A 17,065-nucleotide genomic window follows, 5' to 3' on the forward strand; every position below is an offset into this window, starting at 1 on the left:
GCATGTTAACTAGTACGTCTTAAGTTTGGATTAGTTGGAATTGTTATATGGATTCTTTATAGTTACTCTGCTCAATTTGAATTTATTTTCATTGATACAAATCAAAGTGGAAATCGATCCCAAGTCTCCGTGAAAAACTACTCACATAACCAATTCAGTAAACCCTTAGGGGTCGTTTGGTTGGAAACAAATTATCCAAAGATAACTTATCCTGGAATTAGTTATTTCACCCTCTCATAGGGATACAATAACACTACAATCCCGAGATAACTAATCCCGAAATTAGTTATACTGCGATTTTATCCCAACCAAACGTGGGATAAACTCATCACAAATATAATCCCAGGATTATTTATCCTCATCCCTCATACCAAACGAGCCCTTGTGGATTATTTTGTCATCATATTAAAATGAGAGAAATTATAACTTGTACCATTTTCATCATTTTCTTCCGTCTTCATGACAACATTTAGTACGTGTTCTTTTTTGGACAATGTTTCATTTATACACTAGACCAGAGTGTTATCAGTCGACGTCTCGAAATAGGCTAGTCACAGAGAGTCGTTTTAAATTTTATTGAGGGTAATGATTTTTCAAATCTAGCTGTATTTCGAACTACTTCTCATGCCTTTGTTATGAAAAGACTGAGGAGAAAATTGATTTTGCGAGAATATTTCAAATTATTTCATCGGGTAAGTCAATAATCTACAATCAGATCACGAAAATACAACAAAAACAGAGATATTTAGTAATTATTTCTCCAGGTTAGTCAATAATAAAAAATCAGATCATCAAGGAACTTTCATAGGACGTCCTTCAATTATTAATGCCAACCATGCAAAAAATCTCTCCACAATCACCGGATCAAGGATACAATATTAATCCATATACATCATCTGTAAGACACCACTTGATCTGGTAAGAGACTAGTGGACCAAACAATAAAACAAACGAAATCAATCCCTTAGACATCCTACATCGTAGGATTACTCCAACCTTTATGAAGTATAACATCCAATAAACCAATATAAAAGGGTAGTTCTCTTCCTGTTTTTATTACAGTAATGAGAGAGAACAAAATTGGAAGAAAGATTCATTAACTTATGGTGTGGCATATGAAGGAGCCGGTAAGAACGGAAATGGAGCAACTGAGGCATATGCTACAGGTGGCCGACGGTTACCATTTACTCCGGGCTGCTTCGTTCTTTTTCCTTCTGGTGCCTCTTCTGTAGTTTCCAATGAAGATGACATCTCGACAATCTTACTGGAGTTTTCAATAGTCATTTGCTGCTCACTCTCAGTTACACGATGAACTAGAAGCCCAGACATAAATACAGGAAGATAAAGAAGACTGGCATGGAACATTCTCCTAGCACCTTTGCTTGTACGGTTCAGGTAGAATGATATTGCTGTACCACTGATTGCCAGAGCGAGAAGTGTTGATTCCAGGCAAAACCACCCAGATGTCAAACCCCCTGCACAGAGACACTCATAAGAGATGGCAGTCTAGATAGAAGCATGAAGAGGGAGAGGTCCAACATTAACGAAGTGCAGACTCAAAGTAAGAACCCAGCAGCAGATGTGCGCGAATCTCCAACAAATTAAAGGCACATTGAGCAGTTGCATGGAAAACATGAAGTTGCTATGCAAGTCATTTCAAACCGGAACCAGCTCTTCGATATTTTATCCACAAAATTCTACAATTCAATCCATGATGATGTAAACATTTTCATGATTTTATGTACTTCACCTAAACCTTGACACTTTTCATGCTGGGACAACTTAAAATGTTTGATATTATTAGAAAAAAATGATACTTCCGCCCGTGAAAAAAATAGTTCTTTTGGTTTTAGTAGTCCCAAGATGATGTCCACTTTCTTTGAAAATAAATATTACTCCCTCCGTCTCAATTTAAGTGTCTTAGTTTGATTAGGCACAAAGTTCAAGGAATAAAAGGATACTTTTGAAGCTTGTGGTCCTAAATTAAAGATGTGTGTAATGTACTAAAATGTCCTTCGAATCTTGTGGTTTTAAACTTGCCATGTAAGATGTTTAAATTGTCTACTTACAAAATATAGAAAGAGGCACTATTTTTTGTTTAAATTGCCATGTAAGATGTTTAAATTGTCTACTTACTAAATTGGGAGGGAGTAATACATTTTATACCCCACTTGTGGAATTACACTGGGTTTGTTGTTGATGATGTTGTCGGATTTTTTAGCATGTTGCATCGATATCTCAAGTTCTATAACTCAAAATGAAGTGAATCAAGAACAAGATTATTCTTAGAACTATAGAGGGGTGATTTTGACGGCGGAGAATCTTAGGAAACTAAAGGTTATCTGCTTATGCAGGTGTTTCCTGTGTAAGGGGGAGAAGAGAAAAAGAAAAAAAAAAAAGGTGGGGGGGGGGGTGGGGGGTGTGTGGTGAGAACGTGGACCATGTTCTGTTACCTTGCAAATTAGCCACGAGGTTATGGGAGGATATATTTAGATGGTTCGGCGATTCTTGGGTAATGCCAACATGTGTGAAGGAGTTGATGTTCCGCTGGAAGAGTGGAGCTAGGGTGTTTTTATCAAGTAAAAGATTTCATTGATATTAACAAGGCCATAAATGGCCGTATACGAGAGGTATACCAAAAAAGGAGAAACCTACAAAATAAGTCGGGGCTCAAAGAGACTCGGACACCCGGTGCTTAATCAAAAAAAAAAAAAAAGGCTCTCTAAAAACAGGAACTACATGGGTGCACCAAAAGAAAATAAGGGATCGGAGACTACTCCTCAATTGAGCCAAGCTCATCTCCATCCCTTCAAAAGCTCTCTGATTCCTCTCTTTCCAAATGACCCACAAAAAAGCAAGAGGAGTAACATTCCAAACCTTGTGACTTCCTTCTCCTAGCTCCACTCATCCAACTGAACATCAACTCCTTCACGAATTTTGGCAAAACCCAAGAAACACCAAACCAAAAACCATTTAAAGATATCCCACCATAATCTCGTGGCTAGTTTACAATGTAACAAAATATGATCCACGTCCTCCCCTGCCTCCTTACATAGGAGAAAAAACTTATACAAACAACCTTTCTTTTTCTAAGGTTCTCTGCCGTCAATATCACCCTTCTAGCCGCCAACCATGTGAAGAAACATACCTTCCTCGTCACCTTAGGTATCCAGACTGAATCAAATGTGAAACTATCCTCCGTCCTAACCAAAAGTTTCTCATAGAATGACTTGACAGAAAACAATTTGTTACTTCTCAACTCCCAACTCAAAGCATCGGGTATATCAAGTCCGTTTATTTTACTAATTACTACTATTTCAGATACATAATGGTACTGGATTATTTGGACTACAAGATCAAATCAGATTATAGAGCAGGATTTTATAAGTAATAGTCAACAAATTGGAATTTTCAGTACTTCCCATTTTAAGGAGTGCCTACCTTTTTTGGCTTAAGTTTTGAAAAATTCAAGTCAAAATTAACTTTAAAAAATGGTCAATTATACCATTTAAGTCAACTTAGGACACCAAAGTTGACAGAGACAGAAGCATACAAGCCCAATTACCTTATAAAACTTGGTCAATTTGAATAATGCCAAATAACTCTTCACAAAGAACAAGAGCATAAAGAGGAATATTCCAATATAGAAAAATGACTCACAATCATAGGCTAGGTAACCCAATGGTAGTAGATATAGGCAGTTTCTCAAGGCTACAGCGGCTGTCCTCTGTCCAGAAGCATCAGCAAGAGAGAACATTCTGAACCTGTACAGAAAATAAGAGATGACAAATTGAAGAAAATCTTAGGACCAATTCGAGAAAACACAACATTGGACATTATGAGAGGATGATGTCAAGCAGCTTATGTACTTTGTTTCAAGCATCATCAGAAATACTCAAGCTCCCCCCCACCCCCCCCCCCCCCCCAAAAAAAACCCCCACCTCAAATTAAGCCTCCAGAAGCCCAAAATATTTATTCACCACTCATCACATGATGACTAGAGCTTGAGAACCTCTTTAAAGGTAGAACATGTTTGGACAATCCTCGGCATCTAGATGCATATGGCCATTAAAATGAAACTATATGGCTACATTCACTGCACAACAGCCTTGACTTTGAGGATCACTGCATAATTAATACTTGTAGGAGGTACATACCCTCCGTCAGCATAATCTTTACGGCACAAGTATGCTAGGGCCATAAAATGAGGTAATTGCCAAAAATAAAGAGCAGCTGGGAGAAGCATTCCATTGAGAGACACCTGACCAGAAGCTGCAGCCCACCTTTACAAGGAGAGAAAATCTTTCAGATTGATGCATCAACTGCAGAACCATGACAATAACAGCAATTACAAAATACCAGAAAGCATGGCTAACCTAAAACTAAATCCAAGTATATGCTGTAAGTTATACTCTTATAACGTTTGCATAAAAACAAACAATTACTTCAAAACGAAAACATGCATTTGCTGAATCAAAAATATGTCACCCTTTCTACAACTATGAGCTAACTAGCGAATTCTCCAGACACTGAGTCTGAAATAATGATATTCCATGAAGAATGTCTCACTCTGAAAATCGAATCATTAATTTACTATGCAGTGTAGCTACATACAGAAGGCAAACCAGTAATACTTTGCAAAGCAAATATAGACCACGAGCATGCTGAAATGATCGCTCTAGTAAATTTGCTGCATAATACAGCACATGGATTTGTCTATCAATGAACATTCTCAAACAACCTATCAGGAGGTGAGTTTTGGCAAGAACACAACGATATAAAATCATGTCTCCTTTATGTGCAGGGTACAAAAACAACCAAACTAGGAGGGACCGAGATTGATAAAGCTGAAAGCGTAAAAGTGTACAACAAGACATACCCAAGCAGGGGAGGAATAGCACCAACAATTGCGCCGACCCATGTATTTATTGGATGTATCTGCTTTAGTGGCGTGTATACGAATGCATACAGCACAAGATTAGAAGCACCAAGGCCAGCTGCCAACATATTAGCCTGTACAGACCTTGTCATAGAAATTGCAACATCAGTCCCTCAATCAATAATCCATGCAACTGAAAGACAATTTATCAAATTGCAATACATATTGTTAGACTAGTTGCAAAGGATATCCGTCCACCTTGCTAGCCAGTAAAGCAGTGCCCAGTATGCCAGCAGAAGATGCCCATGTTACTGCATGGGGTATACTGATTCGTCCTGATGGCAATGGTCTTCTCTTAGTTCTGTTCATCTTAGCATCATTTTTCACCTCAAACACCTGAGAGCGAAGACTAGAATAATTAATGGCATGGAGTTCCACTACTTGAAAATGTATGTAAAAGTACATGCAGCATGAATTGTCACGGATGGATACAATCTCATTGCCGTTAATTGTTTCGCAAAGAAAAACATAAAAGGAAAAGGAAAATATTCTCAACAGCCCACCGGTTCTCCCACTTTCAAAGGGGAGGGAGCTAACTTAATTCTCATTTAGGTGAAGTGTAGTTCTGGTAACAGGTAAAGCCCGAAGGCTGTTCCCCTCCCTATAAAGGAACATGCCAACCACTCTCCTTTTTACCAACACTTTAGGTGGAAGCGCAGTTGTGAGCAAGATTCCAGTATTTTACCTGATTTAACGTGCTAGCTGATGCCGCAACCATCATTGTGCCAGCACATGTGTAGCAAAGTCCCATGTAGTCAATGGCACTACCACTCCCAAGGATATATCCAGTGCCAGAGGTTGCAACAACAAGCATGCTGCAGTGTAGTTAGAGAAAAATGAAGCAGCAAAAATACGGAGGGTGACATATTGTGTAGCTTAGTTGCAAACATTCTGGAAAGAAAGAGTGAACAATCAGAATATGCAATAGATTTAACTCATTTAAGTTGTAGTCACCAAAAGTAAAAAGAACCTAGAAGCTCTTCTACTCCAAGGAACCCAAGGACTAGTAAGATTTGCAATTTGGAATAGTGTGGAAGCTCCTTTTTACCTGCTAAATAATTTTGTATCAGAACGTTGAAAGATGAGAATGGGGCCAGAGCACAAGAATAGCGAGCATCTTGTCTTCTTTTGCTGCTTCTCACTTTTGATCTAAGGCCCTATTTTTTTGCACCTAATAGGGATCTAAATCTAAATCATCCATACCTCAACCCATTGAGGGGCCATTTGTTTTTATTAAGATGTCCGAATTTGAGCACACATCTAAAAAGTAAGATGTTGTTTCTAGATCTGGATATTGAATGATTAAGACACTTTGTTTTTTCAGCATCTATATAATCAACCTATATTTAAACATAAATAGATTCATACATCTTATTTTAGAAAGGTAACAATAGTATTATAAAATATAGATTCATACATCTTAATCTTAAGCAAACAGGGCCTTATAATATGCTTTAAGCATATAATTTATACTACTACTAAAACATTAACCCCTTAAAGTAACTAACTTTGCTTGATGAAAAAGTTGCTTCCCTTGTTCCCATAGCTAGCATGAAGAACCTAAACTAAAATTGGTTTGTCCACTACGCTCCTTCCTTTTATTTTTGGCTCACAACCTATTATCTCCAACTTTGTTGTGTTTCTTAGCTTTATTGATTATCATTTCACCTCGTATTTTTGCAATGTAAATCTAATACCAATAGGAAAATCTGAACAAATTGGATATGAATTGAGTGTTTAATGATATATGGTAGTTTAACAATAGATCTATATCCCACTCTTCCTTTGCTTCTCACTTTTGGACCCTTTTAATATGTTTTAATGTTCGAACTGGACATAGCATCACCTGAAAAACAAAAAATTAGACATAAAAATGAAGTGTTTTATTAAAAGGTAAACCTTTATTGGGCATTGTAGAGGCTTAGGGTGCTTTCTAGACAAGGACCAAGTGTATCAGTCAATGAAGTATACAATACAGACAGAGACAGCCTCGAGCATATATCCAACACCCATTTAATCATGTTTTAGCAAGACTCATTGACCTTCTAAATGGGTTTTTCCTTCATTATTTATTGTTATAGGTTCCTTCTTATCATTGAAACATCAACTAACAACTAATTACTCAGCTAAATTACCAAAGTTTTGGGTCTTGAGCCCATATAATTTTGGTTATCCTGCAGCAGCCAACTATTATCGGAACTTATTTCTAGAGCTGACTCTTCCTACTAGTGTAAATCATGCATCTTAAGGATGCTTTGTTATTAATATACCACTTATTTGATTAAAAAAAAGGCACTTAATCAAGCAGCTATATAATAAAGAATTCAATATTCACCTAACAAACGTCTAACGTGTCTGAAATATTCCCCAAATCAATATCCCTTGAACGTACCTCAACCAACTCACTGAGCAACCTAAAATAACACACCATAAACTTGTCCATCAAACCAGCATACATGGGCTACACCGCTACACTGAGGTTGTAGCGGCATTCATATAGGATCCATATCCCTTTTTTTTTTTCTTAAAAAAAGGGTAAAGTACACAATATCCCATCAAGATTATTCGTAATCTAGAAATAGAAAACCATATAACTCACTCTTTAAGATGACAACTTTAGGTCGTTTCAATAAGCACAATCAAAGAGGCCGTAACATTCCAATAACTCTGTGAAGTCAATAGATACATAAGTATATTTACAATACTCCAATAATTAAATCCAGCTAGTTATAAGCAAGTAGTAGTAAACAGTTCCATCACAAAATCAATGAATCAACTACTATTCTCTAATCCGGTCCAAAATGCATTCCAATCACTGAAATAACAATAGCAATTGAATTCAATTACAGAAATAACAATATGAATCAACTACTATTCTCTAATTCCAATACTAGCAGTTTAATTACAGAAATAAGAATATGGGGCTTCACCTTAAGCGAGCTTTAGAAAGCTCGGAATAACAGCGGGCGTAATGCTTAGCGAAGTCGAAAACATCCCTAGCTTTCAAAACAGATGAAGCAGCCGCAAAAGATGAAAGATCCACAGCTGAAGAACCGGTTCGGACCCAACCGGCGGGTTCAGCAGACTCCGGTCCGGAGCGGGCGGCTGTAGAAGTGGATCTACTAAGGAGGCCATGATGAAGTAAAGGAACACGAATAGAAGTGAGGAGTTTCGAAGAGAAACCCACTGAGTTTCTCCACATGCTGCCGAATCTTGACAACTGAGTTGGGCGTCCAATTGAGAATGTTTCCAGATTAATCTTTTTGATCTGTCAAATTTTACAAGACAGTATTGTTGATGCCTTGTCGTGTATTCTTAATAGTAATCCTTTCGCGATTAGTTGTTGTGTATTTCTGTTGAAATCCATATCTATACTATATTAAAAATATTAACTCTTAAATTTAAAAATTAAATTACTTAAATATCCTTCTTAAAAAATCCTAATTACCCTATTTGTTTTATATATAAAAAAAGATTGTGCTTAGTAACTATCCCAAAATTCAAAGCCACGCTGGTCTACGAACGGATGTGATTGCTTTTTCAACTATTGCCGCTCCTACATTAATCCTTTATTCCTTTTGGTCAAAAGCTCATTGGTATTCACCTCTTCTCTGCCGCTCAATATTAATCCTTTTGGCCAAAAGTTATTTATCAATTTGTCTTGTGATTTTTTATCCCACCCAGTCGTATACTTCGATAAGTTTAATTGGGCGCATTTTTGTTCTTTAATCTTTAGTTACTAAAAGTGATTGTTTATTTAATAAAATAGGGAAAGAATGAAGAATTAAATAAATAAAAATAATATTTAGAAGAATTTTGTTTTTATGAATTTAGTTCGGACTCATTACACCAATAACCATGGCAAAATTCAAAGCCACGCTGGTCTACGAACGGAGCATTGTTGTTTTAAGTGATTGCTTTTTCAACTATTGCAAAATTTCAATCCAAATAATTATATCCTTTTGGCCAAAAGTTATTTATCAATTTGTCTTGTGATTTTTTATCCCATGTATTCATTCCCATCGACATGGGTGCATATCCATTGCAAAAATGCAATATGAGGTATTCATTCGGTCAATAACAGGGAATAGAATGATGATGATTAATAAAACCTTAAATTCCAATATGGCAATGTTGAAGAAAGTTCTCATATGGCCAAAGCCTTTCTCCTGGATATCAGTATGAAAGTTACTTCTCAATAAAACAGTTGCATACATATAAAAAGGCATAATCTTTAGCCTTTCTTCTGTAGATCCCGTCACTTTTCAACATGAAGCAATGACTTCTGACTTGCATGACAAAAAATCCAGCGTCTAATCAATGAATTACGAAGAAAACAACAAAAACAGGTTCGACATTCTTGACAATTTCTTATTTGTTAACTTCCCATCTTTTGTGATTTGGTTAACTTGATTTCTAAAAAACGTTATTACAGAATTTTTTTTGCAATGATCTCATAGTATACCTGTGTTTTGTGTGCATATATCATAATTATTAACCATAAAAAATATATGTTTGAAAGTTACCATTGATTCGCTAAAATATAAACTGATTGGCATACATGGATGTTATGTGTGTGAAATTTGTGAATGTTTACTTTCGAGTAGTGAAATGATATAAGGATATTATTTGGAAAAGTTGTATTTACACTTAAAGTAATTGTCTCATTTTGAGATCAAATGAAATAAAATGTTAGGCTTTTATTTCGATATTTTTGTGGCTTTCATTAAAAGTTGAAGACAAAATTTTATGTCTCTTGTGATGAGGAAAACAATATACCTTTGAGTTCTTGGGCCCTTGTTGCACTTATATATTATAAATTTTCCTATCCGAAATGTTCTATATGCATGTCACCTTACAAATTACACATTAATATCAAATTGCGCCCTTATACTCTTCTTCATGCATTACACACACACATATATAAGGTCAACTATATTTTCTGCAAGTCAACTATATTCACTGCAAATTATTTAGGACGCCAAAGCTATATGGTAGAGAAAAGGAGTACTAACTACGCTTATAGAGTGCTATTTCTCTCATATTCAAATTAGAGACACCCAACAACTTAATAGACAAAAAATATTTTTTTGTAAAAAGTTACTTTTTGGTAGAATATTTTTTATTTAGTGTAAATATATAGGTGCTGGATTTTGTTGAGGTTAGATATTTGGTATTGTTTCTTTTAAAGAAATTTAGCTTCTTTAGTTTATATCATGTTAGGTTTTACGTGGTAATTAATGGAATTACTGTTTTGACTTAAGTTTCTGTTTGCAAAGTTTGATATTTGTTTAGAACAAACTTTATAAATGTACTGTTTGTTTGGAATGTACTTTGATTTGAAAATTGTTTTTCAGATTTAATATTGCATCCAATGTAAAATTATTTTGTACTCTTATATCAAATTACTTGGATTATTCAGACACACAAATTGTACAAGGCTTGGGAACGAATTCACCATTGTATGGCTAATTGCCCATTCTAGCGATTCCGAATTCATGCGGGTGAGTTGCAGCCTGCAACCCGAACTGAGGACGGATTATTGGGGTTAGCTCACCCTCACGAGATCGCGAGCCTTGTCCCTTATGTCATTAATCCAAGTACATGTGCTTCCGGCCGGCCATTGTAGCCCCTTATGTCAGTAATACATGTACATGTGCTTTGTACTAATAGAAGTAATGCTTGAACGAGATCGATACATACTTGTGATTGTGTCATTAATCTTTTTGAGTTAGAATAGTCAAAGACGGATCCAAATTTTTAAAATCATGGGTGTACCCTTATCTTTAACAAAAAATTGATATAATTGCTCAATGAAAATCTATATTTTTGTTCACTTTAATTATGTATGTTATATCATTGATATTATTATTACAATCTATAAAATTATTGAATAATATTAGCAAAAACATATTGCAGGATCAAATACCAGAGTAAATAAGTAATAAAGTCCAGCTCTTACTGTTAAGGTTCAAAAAAGAGAAGAGGTAAAATGCTAATGGCAACTTAATGCCGTAAGATTGAAATATATGTAAATTTTAGATCACGAAAAAAGCAGAAGAAATCCAAAAAGCCTTAGAGCCATGACATCTTTTATTGTGAATTGTTACAAAACAAAAGTACAAATTCTGTTTAGCATTAAAACATTGGGGAAGCAATTGAATTGATTAGAATTAAATTAAAATTAAGCAAGTCTTATTATTTTGGAAAGGATTCAGAGATTAGCTACAGGTTTCTTCAAATTAAAATTTCTTAAAATCTGATAGATTGATGAAGCACATAATTAAACTGTGGAGACTCGAACTATATATGGAACCTACGACAGGTTTTGACCATGGGTGAATATTACACCACACAGCCAGAAACTCAAGATTTGATGTGTAGCTTCACTTCTAATTCAAATAGATGGGTGCATGTGCACCATGGTCCTAAGGTGGATCCGCCACTGAGAATAATATTATATAGAGAAGAATCATTTCAAAATTTGATTGTTAGCTTGGGTCCAATTCTCATGCAAGGTAATGAACCTATCCTTATCTAAGTTAAGTGCAAATAACTTGTGTGAAGTTAAAGTTGTTTGGAGCAGTTTATCTTCATTCTCCAAATATAATAAAAATATGTAGATTTTCCCCCAAAGATTTTATAATGGCTTTGTGTCCTTGGAAGTCAAGAGGCAGAAAATTTTAATGACTGTATCTTTTGTAATCCTATATAGTTATTTATGAATTATTTTCGCACATTTTACTTAACACTTATAAATATACTTCATATATAGTTTGCATGTTAGTAATATTGAAACTGCTTATTGGGGAAGAACATAACAATAGAAGAGATAATAACTACAAATGAAAGGTAAGTTAAATTTGAATAAAAATTTATCTGATTTACTATATAGATAAATTAATGTAATTTCTGCAATTTGTAATTTCTAACATGTACGTATAATCATACAAATATTACTTTGTGGGGGTGATTTTGCTGAATGTTTGCTGAATGATGGTGAAATTCTTAAAAAGATGAAAGATGATTAGTCCAAACTACATATATATATATATTTTATTTCTTCTAAGTAGGGAACTTTAAGATATTGACAGTTCCGGTAAATAATGTGATAATTGATCCAGTAATTCCAAAATCAACAGATCTTTGAAATAGATAATGTATATTTTATTCCGCATTGAGCAAAATTTTACATATGATAATGCAATTAAATTACAAGTCATGATTGTGAAGCTTATGGAACTCTAGAATTTATTGCTTTTCAAAGTTATTGTTAGTGCACATTTTTAATTGTTCTCTTTGCACATTTTTAATTGCAAAGTTGATATTGATTTATTTTCCTAAATCATATACTACGTAACTTGACATACACGTGCAACGGACGTGTCGAGAGACCAATTATATTAAAAGCATGAACTCCATAACTTAAAAATTAAATTACCTAAATACCCTTGTAATTAACTTAAATATTTTACTTATTAAAAAAAATAACTGATTTTCTACGGATAGTCACAACAACTCAAAATTCATGCTTATTCAGTCACAACTATTCGCTCCATATAAATTCTTCACACCTCTTTCCTGTTACAATTTGCGTCTTATCAAAGAGTTAAGGCAATCAGAGATCACTTAAAAAAATCCATGAATGAGTCATCCACAATGTCAACCTGACCTAGAAGGTGCCAAGATTCAATAAGTTTTGACGCTTATCTTTTTGCGTAACACTTATGCTTTTATCCTGTGGTCTGATTAACCTGTCTTAATCAATTTATTACGAGTAAAATTTAATTTAATCTCATTTTGCTACTTCAAAAAGGATAAAATCAGATATAAATTGTTTGTCATGGCTCTAGATGTATTATACGTATTCCTGGTTTCTGTATTTTTTTTTCCTCAGTCGAGTTGGTCCTGGTTTCTAATTCGTTGTTATTTTAATCAGTAATGGCACCAAAGAGGAAGAAGTGGTAGACATGACAACATCTACTCAGGGCTGTGGAGGAAATGTCGAACTACAAATTTAAGAACAACAAACTTCTGGAGAAAAACCTGAGCAAGTTTCTCAAATGGTCACTCAACTTAAGAAAATTATGGAGCAAAGTCGCTTTGTTTTGTTGTGTACCCAACTTATGTGTTAAATCATAGAACATTAGTATTACCGGAATGTGGACTAAAATTCTTTTAAAATTCTTATTGGCTTTTTATATTTTAATTTATAAAAGCAAATATTGTATTTGAAATAAACAAAAGTACAAAATTCCCATAAGTTAATAAGACTTTATTAATTCGGACTAATTACGTGTCTAATGACATAATTTAAGTAATCCTGATATGTGTATGTAAACCCCTTGATATTCTGGCATTCCTTCAAGTTCGTATTTATTTGATGGTGAATATGAGAATGAAATTTATAACTAATGAAGAGTAACATGTTTGGCTTTTCATGCTATTTAAGTTTGTGTTTAGATGAGAAGTTGAAGTGGTTAAAATTTATGACAGATAACTTGGCATCCTATATAATCATTTTATAGAAAGAATTTGAAGAAAACAAACTACTGCTCGGTCAATTTGAACTAAGCAATATCTATTACCGTTAAATGTCTTAACTGTCGTAGAGCTGGAAATAAATATTCTCTCTGTTTCAACTTGTTTGTCTTAGTTTGACCAGGCTGGGGATTTAAGAAAGTAATAGAAAAAAATTTTGAATCTAAAATGTAGGAGGGTTTGGGATTGCGAATGAGACCCTTTTTTTTTTTTATTTTTTTTTTACTATTTATAAAAAATAGTTTAAAATGCCAACAAAGATTTTCGGCGAATCATTGATAAGTTCCTTAACTTGGGTGACCACTTGAGAAATTACTCTTTTTGCACTGATTTTACTTCTTACAAATGCCTTGAGTTCGTCGACTACGCTGCTCTTTGCTTAGTAATCTCCAGTTACGTTTTCTTGGTTTACCCAAAACATGACCATAACCTCCTAGAGTAGTGGTTTCCCACGATCTTATAAATATGTTCGCCACAATACACGTCCATGGATGAAAAGGTCCATTAAAAACTTATATATATCCTGTAATTTGAGAAAGTAGCAGTTTAATCCTAAGGAGCATAATTGAAGTTATAACAGGTGACATTTTATATAACATGTCTTATACTGCATTTATGCCTTTGGTGAAAATAATAAACGAGGATTAGTTTTTTTTTTTTTTTGCAGATAAACTTTATATTTATTTGTGGCTACATCGTATTCAGCTTTTTTTTTTCCCCCAATCATCAGTTACCATGAATTAATTACTGTATGATAATTCTTTGTGTAATAAGAGGGACTTAAAATTTTGTATATAGATGACAGAATTAACGTGGCAACAAAAGGAGCAGTTGAAGTTCCGTGGAGGAGCAATGAAGGTTCTGGGAGATATGGTAGCGCCTATATATAAAGTTTGTGGCTTCGATATAAATATTCTCTGGATGATTAGTTATTTAGATATGTTGGCAGGATCATACTTTCTTTTTTTTAAAAAAAAAAAAAAGACTTGAGAATTTAGTTATTGAAAGTCTCTTTCTAAAAGCCAAATAATTTCTGTAAAATTTTGATACTGATAAAAAAAACACAACTATTTAGAGAAGGTGATACACTAGGAGCCAATTTTATCCTTTCGCCGCGGGGGGGGGGGGGGGGGGGGGGGGTTTGGGCTTACTATTTGTACAACACTTGATTAAAATTTAAAAATATCAGTATCCGTAAATGAAGTTGGATCAGTTGAAACAAAATTGAAATTGTACTGCACTTAAATTTAACTTGGAAAACAAAAGCTGAACATTTACGAGAAACATTATTTCATTTGAGACACTAACAAACAAATTTTTTAGCTACGAAATCTCAATTCAAAATTGAAATTAAAATAATGAACAAAATTACAAAACAGACGTTGATTTGCAAATTTGTGTCCAAATTAAATCTCTTTATAACTCGAACAATAACTCTTTATACCATAAACTTTATACTAATGACATGTGCTAAACGTGCAACGCACATTGCGAGATACTAGTTCTAGAAAATAAGTGATTGATGTACCAAATATTATGTAGGTCTAAAAAAATATTACAACTGTCTTCTTAAACCGAGCTTTTAGAAATTGATATTTTAAGGAAAAAATGGGTGAATATTAGATACAATTTGAATAGAAAAAAATAATTCTGCAAATATATCTTTTGTATCTATTTTTGCATAAAGAAATCATTTCTACTCTCAACGTCAATTATTTATTCAATTATATATGTGTGGCTTCCTCATTGAGCATATCAAATAGGCTTAAGTCATCGACAAACCCTTGAACTTGTCCGCAAAATCCATTTAAACCCTCCAACTGAGAATCCAACCACCTGAACCATCCAAAACCATTTTTAATGTGTCATTTAAGCACAATTGTTGAGGTGGCACTGTGCGTGCCTTACACTGCTCCAAAAAGAGCGTGAGATGTCATTTTTTCCTCGTTTAAAATTTTTAATCATTAAACAATTAATTATAAGAAGAAAAAAAACTATTTAAAACCAATTAACTAATTAAAAAACATTTCAAAACAAAAAAAAAATCAATCTAAAAACCCAGCCACCATTCCTCGATCTGAAGTCGAATTCCGGCGGCTAACCACAGCAAATTTTTCCTGGCGCCCCCACCCTCGGCGTTTTCCTTCTTGAAAAACTTCACCGCCACTCGTATTCTCGTAAGATAACGTAAAACTCCTCCACTTCATCGTCCTCCATCGTAAAAAACAAATTATTAGAAAGACAAGAAAAAGAAATTGAAAGAACTGGAAGAATCCAACAAAAACCAAAACGAATAAAACTTGTTCAATGCTAATTTGATTTCGGTTTATATGTCACGTCCCAAAATATCCCCTAGACATTAATAAATAAATGATAAAGACACTTTTGGTAGCCTCCACGAACAAAGCGGCGGCTCACCTCAACCAATAGATCAACTCTTGCAAACTCTTGAGCTACTAGCTTCATCGTCACCAATAGTATCTGCGTGGACATGCAGGTAAGAAGTGAGCTATATGTAAATATAACCCAGTAAGATTCTCGACCCGCCACTCTAAATACCCCTGGAACAAGTGTTAGAAAATACAAACACACAACAAGCACTTTATATTATGTACAAGGATTATATCGTAATATAATATCCGACAAGGTTCAAACAATCGTTTATCAAGAATAGTATATATCTCAACACAATTTACACTAAGGACCTGTCATAACGGCGAGAGTAAAGAATTTATCAACACCATGAATCCACAACAACATACACAATGTGTCAAATATATCAAGAAGCATACACAATGCCTCAATAAAATCAAGAAGCATACACAATACTAAGGGGAGCATACACAATGCCTAGTAAAATTAAGAAGCATACACAATGCCAAAGGGAAGCATACACAATGCCCAATCTCATGGCTCACAGCCGTATCACATCACGAAACAATTTAGAAAGAGAGTTTTAGAGTATTTAAAACATAAGTATATGCGGGCCGGCCTCGGGACCACCGATTCTGCCAAGCACACGCTCGTCCCAACACATAGACCAGGTAGACAAAACATATGTTTTTAAAATAGGTTTGAAAAGCAAGCACCCAAAGCTTAAAATCTCACTTACCTCAAATTCACAATTCAAGCACACTTCCCAATAAATCAAAACTGCATTCTCGAGTCTCCGGATTGCCTCAAACTACACAAAAACGGAGAATGGTCAAAACCCTTAGGGTAAACCACTTTTATATTTTTAAAGGCTTAAACGGTTAAAGTCAAATTTTAAAGGACGAAAACGCCCTCTGGTCAATGTGTTTAAAACCCGACAAGACATAGGTTTTCGAAAAGGTCTTAACGAGATGATTCCAACGACATATAGAAGTCTAAAATCCAACACTATTTGCCCCTTTAAATCAATGATTTAGGTTGAAGAACCCTAGGGCTAAACTTTCTCAATTCTTCAAAATATCTCCATGTTTTCACCATAAAAATTCACCAATAATTATGTAATAAACTTAAATAAAAGATTAGAGGCATTACCTTGATGATTTGGGATGAAAGTTCTTATTTTTATCCCCTCTTTTCCCTTCTTTTTCTCCC

The 17,065-nt window shown here is 34.5% G+C and overlaps 1 protein-coding gene and 1 pseudogene across 1 annotated transcript; both read right to left on the reverse strand.

Annotated features, from left to right (window-relative positions):
• Positions 1-791: 791 nt before the first annotated feature.
• On the reverse strand, positions 792-8,268 carry LOC132064204 (protoheme IX farnesyltransferase, mitochondrial). Its single transcript, XM_059457113.1, has 7 exons — positions 7,870-8,268; positions 5,625-5,754; positions 5,138-5,275; positions 4,880-5,013; positions 4,158-4,283; positions 3,661-3,764; positions 792-1,475 (listed from the first exon to the last, which is right to left on the reverse strand). The coding sequence occupies exons 1-7, from the start codon at positions 8,139-8,141 to the stop codon at positions 1,102-1,104; spliced, it is 1,278 nt and encodes a 425-aa protein (XP_059313096.1). The 5' UTR covers positions 8,142-8,268; the 3' UTR covers positions 792-1,101.
• On the reverse strand, positions 5,422-5,581 carry LOC132065869 (U6atac minor spliceosomal RNA; annotated as a pseudogene).
• Positions 8,269-17,065: the final 8,797 nt, after the last annotated feature.

This window comes from Lycium ferocissimum, chromosome 7, assembly GCF_029784015.1.
Source record: "Lycium ferocissimum isolate CSIRO_LF1 chromosome 7, AGI_CSIRO_Lferr_CH_V1, whole genome shotgun sequence".
Lineage (NCBI taxonomy): Eukaryota > Viridiplantae > Streptophyta > Magnoliopsida > Solanales > Solanaceae > Lycium > Lycium ferocissimum.

Excerpts from the sequence above, each read along its gene's own strand:
- LOC132064204 (XM_059457113.1), bottom strand. The coding sequence starts at position 8,141 with ATGTGGAGAAACTCAGTGGGTTTCTCTTCGAAACTCCTCACTTCTATT. Across the intron at positions 5,276-5,624 it reads CAGCTAGCACGTTAAATCAG|GTGTTTGAGGTGAAAAATGA; the intron begins GTAAAATACTGG and ends CTTCGCTCTCAG. Across the intron at positions 3,765-4,157 it reads AAAGATTATGCTGACGGAGG|GTTCAGAATGTTCTCTCTTG; the intron begins GTATGTACCTCC and ends TTTTCTGTACAG.